Source organism: Marmota marmota, unplaced genomic scaffold, assembly GCF_001458135.2.
Source record: "Marmota marmota marmota unplaced genomic scaffold, marMar, whole genome shotgun sequence".
Classification (NCBI taxonomy): domain Eukaryota; kingdom Metazoa; phylum Chordata; class Mammalia; order Rodentia; family Sciuridae; genus Marmota; species Marmota marmota.
In genome coordinates this window covers 7,590,476-7,609,736 of record NW_026000020.1, presented here as the reverse complement: position 1 = coordinate 7,609,736, position 19,261 = coordinate 7,590,476, and the positions used below count along the sequence as shown (strand labels likewise).

At 44.0% G+C, this 19,261-nt stretch overlaps 1 protein-coding gene across 1 annotated transcript in view; it reads right to left on the bottom strand.

The window, feature by feature from the left end:
• Positions 1-19,261, bottom strand: part of Acoxl (acyl-CoA oxidase like) — a 335,479-nt gene that overhangs the window by 302,709 nt on the left and 13,509 nt on the right. The window contains 1 exon segment of the mRNA XM_048810372.1: positions 2,299-2,395. Coding sequence (XP_048666329.1) covers positions 2,299-2,395 — 97 coding nt within the window.

Genomic DNA, 19,261 nt, shown 5'->3' with positions numbered 1-19,261 from the left:
GCCCACACAAGGCTCCGCAGGCAGGAGTCCCAGCTCCTGCCCCAGCACTGCCACAAAGCGGACAACCAACCTAGTCCTCTATCTCCTTATCTGGACACGGGGAATCACAACTCTGCCCCCTCCCCGCCCCCAAGACCCAATCCTGGAATCCTGAGGTGAACGAGAGAGCTCTTGGCTGATGTGCACAAAGGTGAGGTCACTACAAACAGGTGCAGGAGGAGCCGGATGGAGTGCAACGGCTGTTCACGCTGCGTGCGTGTCGTGCGTACGTGTCTGAGTGCGCACGTGTTTTTCTCTTTATGATTATTGGAACATCCCAAATCCATTACAGATGGTCAGAGGGGAGAACACAGAGTGGAAATATTTTAATGGCTTATTCTTGGCCTGTGAACTGTCCATAGAGACCTGGAACAAATGAAGCTCCCTCCTCATCTGTGCCTGAGAACGTCATCCTCCTACATCACATGGCGCCTCCACCTCGGAGCGCATCGGCTCACCCACAAAAATTAATTCGAAACGGGGGCCAGGGAGAGAGGGGAGGGCCTGGCTCTCTCTCTGGACAGCCATGACTCCATGGTTTTATTAAGAGGCGGGATGAATCATGGAACACTTCTAGAATTACTGGATGTGGACAGCTCCTCCAGCTGTTTATGGGGTGGAATTTGAGAGCCTTCGAACACAGATGTGCTGCTGAGTCCTGTGACATCCTCACGATGAGACGAGCCTGCCGTGCTGATGGCGGGTTGAGTTCCTTCGGGTTCACTGGCTCTTGAGAATTCGCATGGAGAAAGGTGCCAAATAGGCGAGGTAACTAACAGAAGGGGACCGGAGGGCCACCTAGAGCCCATCCTGCGCCTGCTCAAGGAATTGTGCCCAATCACTGAGGACAGAAAGTGATCCCAGCCGCTTAGACCACTAGGGGAGCCATGAAAACAGGAGGATAATTGGCTTCAGGGCTCAACACGCTTCAGGGGCAGGATTACAAAAGCTAATCTTCCACATTCGGCAGGTCGGGCAGCAATTAGCAAGCCTCATTAAGGGGTCCCGGCTCTGAGCGCTGACATGAACTTGAGCCGCAGACATGTAGGGCTGGTTAAAGAGGCAGGAGCCTGGCCTTGTGCCAAGAGCTCACCCACCAGCCCTTCTCCCAGCGCCTGGGCAGGCTGGACTCGGAGAATGTGCTGGAAGCAGAGAGGGCCGGATTTTTCCTTCTAGTCTCGGTTTCATTCACAGCTACAAGTGTACATTCCGGCAAGAGGTGATTAGGTGGCTTGAAAATCTTTGCCAATCTGCTTGGTGTGAAAGGACATTTTAGGCTCTGCAAGCTTGCCTCACTCTGTCATGTGGGGGGCTCTTCTGCCAGGTGGAAGTCCTTGTACGCTCCTCTGGGGTGATGCCATAGTCCCTTGCCAGACTCAAGGTGGCTGTGACATTTCAAGAGCAGGCTCATCAGGGGATCTATTCTCAGGAAGGATCCCAGACACCCCCCTCCCCCGCCCAACTCTGATCTACACTCCACAGAGAAGGGTCTCCTGGGATCACCTGAGTGGGGAGGAGCCACCCTCGATCCTCAGACTCTCCCTCCACCTGGCATGAAGGGGCCTGGGCCACTGATGGATGGCGGTGGCTCCCGGCCATCGCCTATGCCACAGTCCACCCTCATTCTGGCCCCTCCCAATGAGAGGCTGCCCCAGGAGCTTCAGTACTTTCTCCTTATGAAAAGGGGTATGTGGAGGAAGCCCCGAAGCCGAATAAAATGGAAATGGACTTAAAACCTCACTAAAATAGATGGCTCCTACAGCCTCATAAAGGAAACCTTCAATCAGCATCTTCTTTCCTTCTTTCTTTATTCTGAGGCTAAAATTAGCTAAAATAATATCACTGAATTTAGAATGCAATTTTTAGACAAACTTTGGACAATTCCAATTAAAAGCCTCTAAAATGAGTTATTTCTATTTATCAGCTATTTAGACTTTATGCCTAAAATGACATGGATTTTGTGAACAAATATTTCATTACTTCTGCTGATTCTCCTGTTCCCCAGCCTGTGAGCTTAAAGAAGTGGACATGTGGACCTAGGGAAGGGGTCAGTGAGGTTCATAGGGAGCAGGGAAGAGAAGGGATCTGAAGAAGTTGCCTCCTACCCAGTGGCCTGGTCTGTCAGCATGCCCCAGAACAAGGTAAATGAGCTTGCATACATGGCAAAAGCAAACCAAATGAAATCTCTCTCTTTCACACACACACACACACACAAGCACGCACGCCACACCACCACATAAAAGTAACAAGGACACTCACCTGTTCCTGAAATGCATGTTTCAACAGTGGATGACCCAGGATAAACTTCACTCTCTGAACTGTCAGAGCTCTCATCTCATCCAGACTCAAACCATACCTATGCAGAACAGAAACCACGGGGGTTAGGACATGGCATTGCTGAGCAGAGCCTGCAGTATCCCCTGTTTGTCGCTGTGTACACTGTGTGTGTGATGCAGACTGTAGAGTCAGCAAATGGCATCAACTGGAAAGGGAAAAGGGAGCATTTTCTGACATGACCATCTCAAAATAAGTCTGCAGCTCCTCCCCTCTGCAGGCCTGTAAAGATTTCAGACACGTGATAGGTCTGTGATGGCCCAAGAGCAGCGTTTGTGGAGATGGGGATGTGGGTGACCTGCTGTGGTTGCCATGAGGAAAGTTGCTCAGGGCAGACTTGGAAAGACCCTCCTCGACCGCCACACCTTGGAACTAACTCCAGAGTACCCCTGAGGCTCCTCTTGCCTGCTGCTCCCAGATGACCATGGGGCGATGCTCTCAGTCATCCACCTCTGCCCAGCAGGCAAGCCCTGCTCAGGACCCCCGCTGGTCCAGGGAGACCTTGTCATAACGGTGGTAAAGGTTTGGGCTGTGCTGTACTGAGGCTGTCCCAGCTCCACCTGGTCCCTGTCACTCCCTTCACAGTCACCACTCTGCTGCCTGTGACCTGGAGCCTCGCCCCACCCATCCAGTCCCTCCCCTTCACCTCCCACAAGTGTTTTCCCCCATAAGTCTCTTGCACACCTGGATGTCTACTTTTCAGTGAACCTAAATTCACCAGGGAGGAGATGTCCCATCTCTGCCATCTAAAATGTTTCCATCCAAAGCAGACTCCAAGCCTGGAAGAACCTCACTCCAGTGTGAGTCCTGGCTCTGTCACTAATTGTGTTATGCTCATACTGAGAATAATTAGACATTCGAATATTCTGACCAAGATTCTCAGACAACCATCTTAACAATGATTCAGTAAGCAATCACAAAATCTCTTGAAACAAATAGGAAAAAAAATCACATCAAAAAAATATATATATGGCTGTCTATCCCTTAGTCCACATTCTCCCATAAATATGTGTTCCCTGTTTTACCCCAGAAGCTTCACTCCTAAGATAGCCCACATTCTCCCTTGAGTGTGCCCCTGCTTCCCAAAAAAAAAAAAAAAAAAAAAAAAAAAACACCCCTATGTCTCTGGAAAAAAACACAAGTTATTTAAAAATGGAAATTGTAGAACCCAAAAGTATGGTAACCCAAATTAAAAATTTCACTGATGAACTTAATAGTGGGGTGTAGGTAATAGAGAATAAATTATTGAACTTGATAATAGGTTGTTCTGGTGTTAATATTTGTGTTCTCTCCAAATTCATTTGTTGAATCCTAATCACTAAGGTGATGATATTAGAAGGTAGGGCTTTGGGGGAGTGATTAGATCATGTGGGTACAGCCTCCCTGAATGGCCCACATGCACTTTGGAAGGAAGCCCCAGAGAGCTGTCATGTAAGCACTTACTGAGAAGGGACTGTGAGGGACAGACCTCAGCAGGTACGAGGTCTGCCAGCACCTTGATCTTGGATTTCTAGCCTCCAGAACTATGAGAAAGAAATTTATGTCTTTTACAAGCTTCCCATTCTAAAACATTTTGTTATAGCAGTCTGAAGAGCCTAAGATGCAGATCAGTAGAATTTATCTTATTTGAGTAACAAAGAGAATATGGACTAAAAAATAAGACAAATATTTCTCAGAAACAACAGAGCCAATATCTATCTGTATTTTCAAGATTTCAAAAAGAGAAAAAAAGTGCGGCTGGGGCTGTAGCTCAGTGCAGAGCTCTTGCCTAGCATGTGTGAGGCACTGGTTTCGATCCTTAGCACCAAATAAAAATAAACAAATAAAACATGGCATCTACAACTACAAAGAGAGAGAGAGAGAGAGAGAGAGAGAGAGAGAGAGAGAGAGAGAAGTGAGGGTAGGACTGGAAAAGTATTATAAAATATAATGCAAAAACACTTCCAAGTAGGGCTGGAGTTGTGGCTTAGTGGTAGAGCACTTGCTTAGCGTGTGTGAGGTATTGGGTTCTATTCTCAGCACTGCGTATAAATAAATAAGTAAAATAAAGGTCCATCAAAACTGAAAATATATTTATAAAAAATACTTCCAAGTTCAGAAGAAAATATTATGAACCTACAGATTCTGGAAACTGGATAAACAACTAATCGCATACATTTGCAAGAAACCCATGCCAAGACACAACACAAACAAATTATGAAAACTAAGACAACAAATAGATCTTGAAGGCAGCTAAAGAGAAATGATTCATTATCTGCAGGAAATACCAACTGAAATGGATTTCTCATTGGAAAACATGGAAGACTAAAGGAAGTGGCATGACCCTTTTCTAGTACTTGGAGCAAAAAAACTGCCAAGAGCACTGGTTTATCCAGCAAGAATATCTTTCAGGAATGGCAAAGCATAATACAGACATTCTCAGACCAATGAAAATCATTTCACTAGCAATTTTTCTAGCAAAACTTACCCTTAAAAATGATGAAAGATAGTTCTCTAAACAAAAAGGAAATGTAACAGAAGAAGGCTGGGACCTTCAGAAAGGAAAAAATACAAGAATGGGTAAGAACAAAGGCAAATATAGTAGATAAGAATTCTCATGGGGCAGGGGTTGTGGCTCAGCAGTAGAGCGTTCACCTTGCACATGAGAGGCCCTGGGTTCGATCCTCAGCACCACATAAATAAATAAAATAGAGATATTGTGTTCAATTACAAATAAAAAGTAAATATTTAAAGGAAAAAAGAATTCTCGTGATGTTTTTAAAAATAGACTATCTTTTAGTCACAACAAAGGTGAGCAGAAAAGACATATTCCCACATATTCCCTACTCCCACATATACATAACCTCCCCCATTACCACTCTCCTGCACCAGAGTGGCACATTTGTTACGAGGAGGAATGCACATCGACACATCATTGTCAACCAAAATTCAGGATTTATATTAGAGTTTATTCTTATGCATTCTAGAGGTTTGGAAACATTTCTATTGACCTGCATCCCCAATTATGATATCATGAGAGTTATTTTGAAAGGGTTGGGAACCCCCCCCCTGAAAAACAGGAGCCTTGAGGTTAAAGGAGTGAAACCTCTCAGGAGAAAATGAGACAGCCTTGGTCTTATGGGGTTAACCAGAAAATCAGGAGTTAATAATAATAATAATAATAATAATAATGATAATAATAATAATAATAAAATGAACCAGTCTTCAAAGCCATGAAATTAAGATAACATACCTGGAGGTGATAGGTTGGGATGCCAGCTCAGCCTGCAAAGACCATGTGGTCAGCAGAGATCCCAAGAGGCCAGAACCATGGAAAACAAAGTCGTTAAACTTTAAATCCACTGATACAGGACAATAGTGTATGTGCCTTCTGAAATAGACACTAGGGACTCTCCTAGAAGATAAGAGGCAGGTTCCAGGTGGTGTGAGAAAACACACACAAACAGGAGTCACTGTCGTAGCCTGCAGTCACCTTTACTGTATTGGCACAGTACTGATCACACCCCCAGGTGGAGACTTAAGATGGTAACGAGACACCTGCAGCAAGAAGAAGAAGAGCGCAGATGCACCAACAACCCACCTGTACATGTGATGACGTCAGGAGGCCACATCCTGCCCACCTTTGTCCTCTGTTTGAGGAAGCCTGGGATTTCTGTCCCCCATGGGCTGCCTGCCTTATGCTCAAGCATAAGAATAAAGAATCTTGTTCCAATCTGCTGCTCTTCTATCAGATTCTTCTAATGGAAACTATGAGAACCACAAAACCAGAAATTGTTTCACCCTAAAAATTGCTTGTGCTCTGCCTGTTCTACCCTCTGTTTCCCTCGTCCCCAGTGCTTTCCCTTGATTCCTGCCCTTGGACACTGTAGTTCTTATAGAAGAGGCACAGTCTGTGTCCCCAGCCCTTGAATCTGCACTTGGACTTGTAACTTTCTTGGGTGACTAAAATATGAGTAGACTTGAAAGAAGCAAAAGCTTAGAAAAGTGCTTGTGTTTTTCTATTCCTCTCTAGCTCCTGCTCAGTACTCAGGAAAATATGCTTAAGATGATCTAAGAACATGTCCAGACTAGCCTAGGGGAAAAGGGCTGGGGTCATAAGTACAAAACACATGAGAAGAGCTGACTTGTCCCAGTCAAGGTGATCTAGACCAGCCTGCCTATCATTAGGCAGTCCTAACCATGAGAAAGAGTCCAGCAAGGTCAACGGAGCTGCCCATGCGACCTGCAGTTGACTGCCACGCGTGAGTGAGCCCAGTAAAAACCAGCAGATCCTCCCAGTCACCCACACATGCGTAATTGATATAAGAAAAAAACAAACAGCAGTTGTTTTAAGCCTCTAAATTTTGCATCTTGGCTAACCGAAATAATATGCTTGTATACCCAGAATCCCCCTAAACAACCAACTAAAACCCACTACAGACAAGAAGGGCTGGCAGGATACACAATCAACCAGAGAAACCAACAACATTCATTTAGATATCTAAGCAAGCAGTTAGAAAAATACAGGAAAGAAAAGACCCCACTTCCCAAAGTAACAAAACAAAAGAATACATACCTAAGAATAAAATTAAAACTTACAGAACTTACATAAAGAAAACTTTCAAATTATGCTGAAGGACACAAGAGAAAACTCAAACAAATAGGAATGTGCATCACTTTTTTAAAAAACAATATCATAAAGAAATAAATTCTTCCTAAGTCACCCTATACATTGAAGATGATCCAAATTAAGATGCCAATAAGGAATTTAAAATCACGTATAAAAAAGAAACAAAAATAATCTAGAAAACTCCAAAACCAAGGAGCTATGATTTCTATCAGATAATAAGACATGTGGTAAGTTCTCAGAAATTCAAATGGTGAAGAAATATAGTCCAATGGAATATGATTAAAACGTTGAGAAACAGAAGTAAAAATATATGAAACTTAATATGTGCAACATAAATCTGGTAAATCAAATCATGGACAAACAAAACATTATTGAGATGTTCCATTTGGGTAGCCAACTGGAAAAAGAAAGAAAGTCAGATTCCTATTTCACATCAAATGTCAGAATAAATTCCAAATAGATCAATGACTTACACTTAAACTGCTAAGTGTTAAAATACAACATGAAGAATTATTTTATAACTTAATCCAAAATCCTTTCTAAATGTGGCACAATGTTTGTAAGCAACAAAGAAAAGATGGTTAAGTTTGACTAATAACAGAAATTTTATGAATGACAAACATACCAGAAGAACAGTCAAGACAAATGACAAACTGAGAAAAAAAAAAAAGATACTGATGTCATTGCAAAGGGGCCCATTTTTCTAATCAAAGACTTTCTATGATTCATTAAAAACAGACCACTAAGTGAACAAATGATTTGAACAGATGAGCCACAAAATAGAAAACCCAAACTGTATGTGTGTATATATATACACATACATATTATATATATATATATATCCCTGCTCTTTTATGCAATAAGAGAAGCACAATTTACAACTGTACCGAGCTGTTAATTTTCACTTGTCACATGAACAAAATGCAGACAATCTGCTAACACACCATGTCACCAGGATGTGAGGAGGGAGTGCCCTCTGGTGCCAACCTGGGGAGGGAGGGAGAGGGGTGAGAGTATAGAGCGGCACCGTCCCTGTATGTGTGGCAACTAGACACTACTGTCATCCAAGTTACAGAAGAACCTGCCTTTGACTCAGCAATTCCTCCTCCAGGAACTTACCACCCAAAGTGGCCTCACACATGTAAGGAGCTTGTGTAAGCTGTAGAATTACAACTGTACCGAGCTGCAGAATAACAGAAGCTGGAGCCTTTTCACATATGCAATCTGCACTCCTTGTTACCTGTGCATTCTGTAAGCAACAAGAGGAATGAGAATCAAGAGAAATGCCAGCCTTTGAGGACTAGAGAGAAGAGCCTCTAGGAACTGTGTCATAGGCAAGATTCTGAAATATAAATCCTTAGCTATGTCCTCTGTATTTCCCAGTCAGTAGCTCTAATGTGGCATGGTGTTATTCACCTGTTTTAAAACACCAAATTCACATTTATTCTCACATTGTTAAGCTTCTTGCTCATAATAAAACCAAACTTTTCATACGGGTCAAATCCTAGTAATAATTCTGTTAATCCATGCAGAAAAGTAAGACATAGGGTCTGACCATTAATGTGCAGATACACACACTGGCCAAGGGATCAAAAAATCATATTGAAAAGTATTAAAAACTATATTTAGTATTATTTTAAAATTCAAAGAAAATATTTTAAAACTGTAAGAGAAACAGATCTCAAGAAAACTTCATTATTACTAAACATCTCCACCACTCACAGCCAAGTTCTGTGCGTTAAATAAGTTTCTCAACAGAGACACTGAGGCACTTTAATTACAGATTTATCCTTTCCACCCCAACTCCCAAATGCTGTCCTAGGGATGAGCATAATGTTATTTGGACATAAATAATTATTTGCAATAGCACAACACGTGAATGCTTAAAAGTCCATTAATACAGTAGTGAATGAATAAAATGTAAAAAATCCTTGTAATGATAAGTAAAAAGAAAAAAATCTCTTTACATACCAATATGAGAAAATTGCCAAGACGAGTGTTTTTAAATGAAAACAAAGGTAAAAACAATTAAATATATAATTTTTTTACTGGTACACTATATTTCAAAAAAAACACTTTGTGTGTGTGTGTGTGTGTGTGTGTGTGTGTGTGTGTATATATATATATATATATATATATATATATATATATATATATATATATTTACTTACATGTATGTTTTAAATTTTTCTTTAGAGACACACCAGGAATGAATAATGGTGTTTGCCTTTTGTGTACATGGAATGGAGATGAGGAAATCGGGCAGATAGGGAAAAGTAGTCTACCTTTTTACACTTCTAACTTTGAACCCTGTTAAAATAATACCTATTCAAAAAAAAATGAGCTTGAAATGTGTTTAAAATTGTACAGTTAAAATCAACCACTAGAGGGGGATTGTTCTTCATTTGAACAGACACCAGGACCAAGAAATTAAATATGAAAAAGTCTCTCAGAAACTCTTCCTGAAAACGTGAACATTTCTAAATTTCTAAATATCTAAAGTTCTAAAACTTTCCAAGAAAAGGGATATCAATCTCTGCAGTGGAAAAAAATAAGAGTTTCAGCAAAACTCTCAAGAGCTCTGAATGACTAAGCAACATGTATATTTGATTATTTGATTTCTGTCTTAAATATGAACCTCCACACCCAGCAACCTTGGGTGATTATTTTAGATACTATTTGTATAACAATGACATACAAATAATACTTAATAATTTGGGTATTTCATATCTATAATTTCTCTTTCCTTGAGAGAAGATATGTAGAAGATGGAAATATGGCAAATACCATCCCCGTGCCTCAGTTTACAGAGGACCCACAGAATTAAGTGACAACTTGTGAAGTCCCAGGATTAATGATATTAGTTCCAGGATCAGGTGTCCAGGCTTCCATGCCAGGGGACATCTTGGGCACAACTATGGGGACATGGTGATGCACAGGAGGGCCCAAGGCTACCCACAGCAGATCCACCACCACTGACTTAGCCACTGTTGTTTTGTTCAGGATTCTTCTTGACAAAAACAATCTCATTACTAAGAACAAGTTTGAGGGTCTCTGCACTAAAGCAAGACACCAGCAAGCACTGAAGCCAAAGTACCAGTTTTGCCTTCCCTCAGAGAGGTGTGGGCAATGGGCATCTAGCATAAAAGACACCAGGTGACCTGACTCCCTGAACCAGGGCCATGCCACACGGCACCATGTTAAAAAGGAGTCTAATCATACATGCCACTTAAAGTGGCCAAGAGAAAAATGCCACACCAAGGGTTAATGAGGATGCAAGCAACTGGATCTCTCATTTGCTGATGATGGGAACGTAATATGACACAGACACTCAGAAAAATTTGACAGTTTCCTATGAAGTTCAACTTACACTTTTCATACAAGCCAATGCCCTCACTCAAGAGAAATGAAACATTTTATTTCCAACAAAAAAGGAAAGAAAAGAAACCTAAACATAAATATTTACAGCAGCTTTATTTGCAGTCATCCCAGAACTGAAAACAATCCAGATATCCTGTAAGCCAGAATGAACCCACACACTGTGGTACCTCAGACAATGCAGCACAAAGAAATGAACTAGTGACACGTGGATGACCCTCAAGGCCATCATGCTGAGTGTAAAAAATCCTACCACACAAAAAAATTACATACTATATGATTGCAACTTTATAACATTCTCACAATGACAAAATTATAGTAATGTACAACTTATCAGTGGCTGCCAGGGGGTGACTGTGGAGGGGTCTAACTCTGCAGGAGAAGCACAAGGAAGATTCTCCATGGTGCCATTGACCCTGATCATGATGATTATGCAAAACTACACAGGGGATAAAATTCCACAGAACTACACACATACACAGGGTGGGGCGGGGGAGGGTGCTCCAAAAGATTGAAGAGATGCTTCACAAAAAAAGAGTATACAAATGGCCACCAAGCACACAAGAAAGTACTGAACACAACCAGGCATCATGGAAATGCAAGTTAAAGCCACCATGAAGTACCAGCACACACCCACCCTGAATGGCAAAACTTATTTTTTAAAAGTGACAACATCAAATTTTGGCACGGATGTGGAACACTGCGAACTCTCATACCTTGTCAAGAAAATGTAAAATGGCACAACCACTTTGGAAAGAGATCCAACAGGTTTCATAACACTACTCTGTGATCCAACAATTACAATCCTAGGTATTTACCTAAGAGAGGGTTATAAAAATTCTTATAGAAGAATGCTTATATCCACTTTATTTTAAAAAGTTCCGGGGGCTGGGGTTGTGGCTCAGCAGTAGAGCACTCGCCTCGCACGTGCAAGGCCCTGGGTTCAATCCTCAGCACCACATAAAAATAAATAAAAAAATAAATAAAATGTATTTTTTTAAAAAACATACTTTAAAAAACTGGAAACTGCTCAGGTGTCCACCAGCAGGAGAACAAGATAGATCATCAATAAACTGCAGTCTATTCACCAGATTTAGCAATAAAACAATGTGCTCAGACACACGGGTACCCTATATTTAACTAGAAAACATTATTCGGAGCTTTCTTGGGTCACTTACTAGAAGAAGCCAGTTGCCATGATGTGAAGACACTCAAGCAGGCTCGTGAAGAAGGCCCATGGGGAGGAACCGAGGACTCCAGCCAACAGCCATGTTACCAGAGGATCTTCCAGTCCTAAATGCAACCTGTGCCAGAGCTACCCAGATGCTGGAATTCCTGACCCACACACTGTGTTAGGCAGTATGTGTTGCTTCTTGGGCTCCTAAATCCTGAAGTAATCTGTTATATGGCAATAGATAAATAATGCACGCTTCATTGTCATGCACACATACAAAACGGATGGGCAGGAGCTACTATCTTATTTTTAAAACTTCTTTAATAAAATATGATTCACCAAGAATGAAGGCATGCGTTATAAAGCTCCAGCCCAGGGAATTACCAAAAAGCAGACCCACTGTGACCCCCAACCATGCCAAGGAAGGGCTTTTCCAGCACCAACCAGCCCAGAACGTCCTCTTAGATCCCGCAGCCTCTATGGTTTTCCCCAGTACTGACCACTGTCCTTGGTTTGCAACTCCATAAATTATTTTTTACTTCTTTCGAATATTAAAAAATGGGATTATCCACTCTGTGTTATTTTGTGGATGGCTTCTTTCACAACACATGACCAATGAGAGTCATCTCTAACATCTGTACTGCATTCATTTTCATTGCTGTTTAGGGTCCAATTGAATTAATATGTCACAAAAAACACATCAAGTGAACTAACTGTGTGTGATTCCAGTTACTGCAAAACTCAAAACAGACAAAACTAACCTATTGTGGTAGAATAAAAACACACCAGGGTGGGTGCCCCAGGGGGCTGGAGGCGGGGATGCACTGGGAAGGGCATGAGGGAACTTTCTAGGTCATGGTAGTGGGCTTATTTTCATATGGATTTAGATTCCATACATCTGCACTTGTCAAAAATCTGAGAAAGAGATTTTTGTCATTTCATTATATGAAATTTCTCAACAAATAAAAAGACCTGAACGCATATTGAAGTCTCATAAAAGATACACATGCTGAATTGTCTAGGAGGAAGTGTACATGTGTGACAGGTCCAGTAGAGTAGCATGTTGGTGGCAGAACCTTAGTCGGATATGTGGATGTTGAATGTCAGTCTTGCAGTTTAACGGTATGTTTAAAATGTTTTAATATAAAGCACTGGGGAAAAGTAGATGACCAGAAGGGGAATTATGGTAGGGCCGTTATTTTGTTATGTAAGAGACGCCTCTGCATCCAGATCTTGGTTTCTAAATGCAATTTCCAACTAAAAGGAACCAGGGGCTCCGATTCTTTGGCAGGGACAGGACAACGCAAGCTAGGTCTGGAGTACCTAACAGTTCTAGAAAGTGAGGAATGTTCAACTAATGACCAAACGTGGCACATCAAAGGACACAGAGCCAGTTGAGGGAGGGTGACTTCCCCCACCCGTCCTCTTGTCATACTTAGTGACCTGCTTCCTGCTATGGTTTGCATGTGTCCCCAGAATTCATGTGCTATAAACTTAATCCCCAAAGTTATATGTTAATGGCATTTGGAGGTAATTAGGATTAGATGAGGTTAAAAGAGAGGGACTCTCATGATTGCATTAGGGACTTTGTAAATATAATATACTTCCAAGCTGGCAAGTATATTAGTCAGTTTTTTGTCACTATAATGAAACACCTGAGGCTACCTATTTATGAAGAAAAAAAGTTTATTTTGCTCACAGTTTTGGGGGCTCAAATTCCAGCCAGCATAGCATAGACTCTGACACCTACCCACCTCCTGCTTTCCCCTCCATGGGTCATCTTGTGGCAGACTGCAGGGGTGGCAGCAAGCAATCACATCTGGAATGAGATGTACTGGCTGGGTGGGGCCAGACTCAGGCCTTACAACAAACCTCTCTGGAGAACTACCAAGAGGTTGCATGAGGACCTTCTTAATCCCATTGTGAGGGCAGCAAGTGACCTAAGAACTTCCCACTAGGCCGCACATCTTCAGTGTTCTACAGCGGCTCCCAATATCACCAACCTGGGGACCTGGCCTCCAACACATGGACCCAGGAGACACTCGGGCCATATCCAAACCACAGCAGCACAGCTACTCTGTCTCTCCCGTCAATGTTCTGGGACTCCATAGAGTCCCCACCAACAGATGCAGCCCCTCCATCCTGGACCTCCCAACCGCCAAACATGAGAAATAGATTTATTTTCTGTATAAATATCCCAGTCCACAGCATTAATAGCAACATAAAATAGACTAAGAGCCTCCTGAAGGGGGTTGTAACTTTACAATGGAGACACCTGACAAGTACCACCATATCCCAGTGACCCAGGTTAACCTCACAGCTGACCAGCCAGGTAGGTGATAGACCATGGGGGACCAGAGGACACTTCCCCTCTTGGTCTTCTTCCCAAACTCACAATGCCAGTCTTAGACATAAGGAAAACAAAAACAACCCAAATGAGGGACAGCCAAGAAAATACTTGACCTTCAGAAGAATCAAGTCATGAAGAGCATGACAAGAGTGACGAGCTGTCACAAACCAGAGGACCAAAGAGGAGGTGACAACAGCACAGCTGATGTTCTGAGTGGGATGCTGGACAGGAAGAGGGAAACCCATAAAGTCTGGAGGTTGATTAGTAGTATCGGATCAGTTCTGCACTCTTACTTTTGACGAATGGTCTGGGGCTTATGTAAGATGTTAACGAAAGGAGAGAGGTACATGGAAACTCCCAGAACTATCTTCGCAACTTTTCCATAAATTAAAAACTAAAAAAAGTCCATTTTAGAAGACACAACAGCAACAACAAAAAGAACTTTGTGCATTAAAATTAAAAAAAAAAACTAGAAACCCTTAAAAACCATGTTCATTTGGTTTCTAAAAATCTAAGCAAAAAAAATCAATTTTGGACTAGTGGAAAACAAACCTTCAGGCACCAACTTTAAATGCTCTCGTGACAAGGAACACCCTTGGTGCCTAGCCCTTGGCCACCTGTGATTCCAGACATCAAGGTGTTCTAAAGTTCTGAAGTGAAACATTAAGAAAAACTCCCAGATCAACCTGATTCCCGGCACGACCTTGCTCTAATAATCTGCCCCTTTTGCCTGGTACCTTTTGCAATTTTGCTTCAGGTGATTCCTCCAAATCAGCCCATGATAACTCCCACATCAATCTCTTCTTATTGACAACAGCAAGAATCGAGGATGTTCCAGGGCTGGGAGTGTAGCTCAGTGGCGGAGCACATGCTGTGCAGAGGCCCTGGGTCCAAACCAGCACCAAACAGTGGGAAAAGTCTCCATCACAAAGTGAGGTGCAAATTAAAGGTGGCTATGAAGAACGATTCCCCAAAAGCAGAGAGCAAAGAAGTCATCTGCCTTCTAGTAACACCACAGCCACCACCAGAACTCAACCTCCTGTCCCAGAGCCTCCTACCCAGCCCCAGCCCACCCCGTGAGCCACACGCACAGGCCCAGAGAACTGAGAACAGAAACAGAAACTGCTGAATCACCTTGTGGTGACTGTCAAAGATGGCAAGGGTGGCTGAGAAAACGCGAAGAGGGTTTCTAAGGCCTGTGGTTTAATTTCAGTTGTGAAAAGACTCAACCAGGGAGCTGTATACTTGTTAACTGCCAAAGTCTACAAGGGCAGCAGGAGAAGAGACCGGAGAGAGAGCAGGAAGGGAAAGAAAAGAGGTCTACCTGGGAAGGATCCCGACAGGAGGCACTTCCAGCCCACAGCCCTGTGCCCAGAGTTCCTGGCCCTCGGGAGCACGTGGAAGAAGGGAGGTCCCCTCCCAGCCTTCCTTGCTGGACCCATCCTGTTCTCTTGCGCCATTCTTGAGGTCTCACTAAACTCCTGAACATGCTGAGCACTAGGAACTCAAGTTGGGCCGTTTCTGTCCTCAGAGGGCTCAGACATTGCATGGGAGTCAGAGGAGTGAGAGGTGGGTGCCCATTCAGTGTGACACAGAGAAAATTTTACACACTCTCAGTAAGTCATCAGTGCCCAGGGCTGTGGCTGCCTCTGGGGGAGGGCGAGGTTGATTTCTGTGGTTTCTAAGCCTTTGGTCTAGCAGCTACTTTTACCTGGTTCTGTCAGGATGAGCTGCAGGGGTAGCCAGAGAGCAAAGTGAGAATCAAAGCACTCAGCACAATGACATTCTAAGACGTGAAGTTCTGGCCTGCTGCGGTGGCACTGCCTGCAACACCTATGATCTCAGCTACTCAGGCTGAGGCAGGGGGCTCACAAGGTCCAGGCAGCCGGTGCAACTTCATGAGATGCTGCCCCAAACAAAATTTTAAAAGGGCTGGAAATGTAGCTCCGTGGTTCAAGGTTTGCCTAGCCCACAGGAGGCACTGGGTTCAATCCTCCACAATGAAAAAAAAAGAAAAAGAAAACAAAAATGAGATGTCATGGGCAGAAAGAGGAAGTCCCCTGGAAGGAGGAATGGGGTGTAGGGAGATGATAGAAAGGATTGGAAGGGAGCAGGCAGGAAGCACAGGGGAAAATATGACAAAACCAGCAGAAGCTGCGTACGACACAATCTCCTACAACAAAAATACAAACAGTGCACAAAATATTTCAACAGTGCAAAAAATATTTCTTCAGTGGGCAGAGGTTTGTCACTGCACATACTGCTGGGGACGCTTGCTCCCCTGACATGCTGACATGGCTCCACGGCCAGCCGCAGGGGCAGCTCCTGGATCAGTCCAGGGCATCACACAGGTCCTTACCTCCAGGGCAATGTTGGATTCAGAAAGGAGGCTGATCCTTGAAACAAGGAGAGGGGTTTTGGTTTTGTTTTGTTTTGTATTTTAATTTTTGCTTGGTTTTGTTTTAGGATGCCTTTAGGAAGCGTTGAGACTGGAACGGCAGTAAGGTTAGTTGTAAAAATAAGAGGAAGCCAGGTGTAGGGGTGCACACCTGGAATCCCAGCAACTCAAGAGGCTTGCAGCAGGAGGTTCACAAGTTCCAGGCCAGCCTCCACAACTTAATAAAATAGAGAGGTCTGGGGATGGAGATCAGTGGTGAAGTACCCCTGGGTGCAATCCCCTGTACCAAAAAATAAACAAAAACAGCCAAAAGTGGATGTGTGGCACACCAGTTAATGTGTCGGAGGGACACCTGGTCCTAGGGTCCATGGCTAGAGCCAGGCCTCAGCTCCTGCCTGAAGCTCTGCTCTGCTCATGGGGTAGCCAAGTCTGCTGGTGAGTGCGCTCCTTGTTGCCGGTTGTACTGTAAATGTGACAGTTACTCAAAGGACGTCTTGATGGAATAGGACTATACACAAATTCTGCTGCTGTCCATAGAGCAAACTCATTGCTGTGGTTCAGACATATCCCCCGAAGTTTCTGTGTTGGAAACTTAATCCCCAAAAACATATGTCATAATTTTCCATAAAGGCATTTGGAGGGAGAAACTTTGGGATTAGAGAATGTTAGGTGGGGGCCGGGTGGCATTCATGGCTTTGTGAGGAGAGGAGAGAGACTGTAGCTTCACACTTGCCCCACCTCCCAGTGTTATAACACAGTGAAAAAGCCCCCGCCAGGTGCTGGCTCCATGCCCTTGAAACTCCCAGGATCCAGAACTGTGAGCCAAATAAACTTCTGTTCTTCATAAATTACCTCCTCTCATACATTCTGTTATAGCAACAGAAAATAGACCAAGAAACTCATCATCTTCAACAACCAATCCACTCACATGAGGTAGGCAATGTGCTCAGGAGCCAGGGTCCCCTGCTGGAACTTCAGAGTCACTTGTCCACTTACTTCTCCATTTACAGTTATGTGGGAGGTAGGAAGATGGACACAGCAATCACCTCAAGAGCCAGCTACAACCTGGACGTCATGGCCTGGGATCTCTGAAGGGCCACAAAGAGGTTAAGCCAACTATTCCCTCATGGCTCCCGGGAGGGAGTGGGAGAGCAAGCTGAGGCCTGGGGTCTCTCCAGTGAAGTCTGCCACACCAAGTCCACAGACAGTGTCAGGATGCAGATTTGCACCTGTTCCCTAAGGCACTGTTAGGAAGGGATGCTGATCTCTCTCCATTGCCTGGCAAAGCAGTCACCATTTACTTGCAGCCATCGTCATGTTCAGGACCCTTCTCCACCACTGGAATGAAGGCACTGCAAAACCCCAGGTGTGCAGAGAGGAAAGAGGGGACACGCTGTCAGTCTGATGCTATAATGAAAAGAATGCAAAGAAGAGGCCCTGAAGGGAGCTTAACAGAGCAAAGCTCCACATACCAGTCAACAAAAGACACACACTGAGAGGAGGTGCAGGAGAGTCCCACCTGTCTTGCAGGGAGAGAAGGGGGCAGACAGTTGCCCTCCTCTGGCTGAACAGCAGGTACCCAGGAGAAGCTCTGAGTTTTATGATCTCAACATGGTTAGACTAGTGTCAACTGAAAATGGGCTCACCTCCCTCCGAATTGCAGCCATCCTTGAGGAATGGGTGTCAGTGGCCTCTAGTCTCTTTACCGAGACCCTGGTCCCTTATATAGGTAGAATTTTCTTTTTAAAACCAGTCAGAGAGTCTCCACCAAAAGGAGCAAATGTATTGCCATTGTCAACCTAAATACAAATGGAGAGAGCCTGTCTAAGATGTACTGAGTTTATTTGGGAGTAGCAGAGGATTGTGACCTGGGACATTCATGCTATGGGGACACACAGGCATACCCAAAGAGGTTAAGGCAAGAGGGAGCTTTTAAAGGCAAAAAGAAACAGTGCATTGTCGCTACATAATTTATTTTGAAACAAAGACACTTGCCACAGGAGCTTATCACAGGGGTTGAGGACAGTCCCTCCTAGCGGCATGTGTCAGGCAAGTGTTCTTGGGCACTGGGCTAGCTGTTCAACAAGCTGTTCTTGTAACTTGTGCAGCAAGCTGCTGTTTGGAAAGTCCTTGGCAAAAGTTTTTATAACAGGCATATGTGGGCAAAAGCCCTTCGGGGGTCTTTGCAATAGTTATCCTTAAAGGTATGCGTGCCGAGGGCCCTCCCTTCTCAGCCGCCTGCTTCCTTTACTCATTTTGTGTTTGACACAAGGACTCCACTGTGACTCTCACAACTTTCAGGCTATCTTCAGATCAAAGTCACAGCAAGGGAAGGTGGCAGAACTCGCCCAACTTTCCAGTGAAGGCAGAATTGCAAATGTCCCAGATTCTCCTGTGACATAATTTCAATGACTACAATGATCTGGAGACAGGGGGAAGCATTGGTCTGTCAGGCATCCTTTGTCCCTGCTCTGAGTTATGGCACTCCAGTTTTCTTTAGCAGGCACCCCTTCCTCTCCTGATACCACGAGGTTCGGGTTGGTGACCCCCACTCCTTCCAGGGTGCACAGTCCTTGCAGTTGTCTGCAGTGACCACGTCAATGAAAGGCAACGGCCAGAGGGTTGCTCCCTTCCTGCCTGGCTGTGGAGCTGTTGGGCAGGTGCCTGCATCCCAGAGCCGGGGATCCCTGACAGTGCCACCAAAGCAGATGGCCTCCAGCCTCCAGACCTGAAGCCAAAGTGAGCTGTATTTCTGACTCTGCCCCAAGAGCCATGACTTATGCCACTGTAGAGGGCAAGCAAAGGAAAATCACCTTACAGTCACCTTCACTGTCAAGGGAACTTGCTTCCTCACACAGCTGGGGAGGCCAGACTTGGGGCAGGCTTCAGGGCAGGCTTGAGTCTGTGGCTCAAGGGTGTCCTCGAAACGTAGTGTCCCTGCTCCCTTCTGTGGGTCACTTCCTCCTAAAGCTGGCTTCC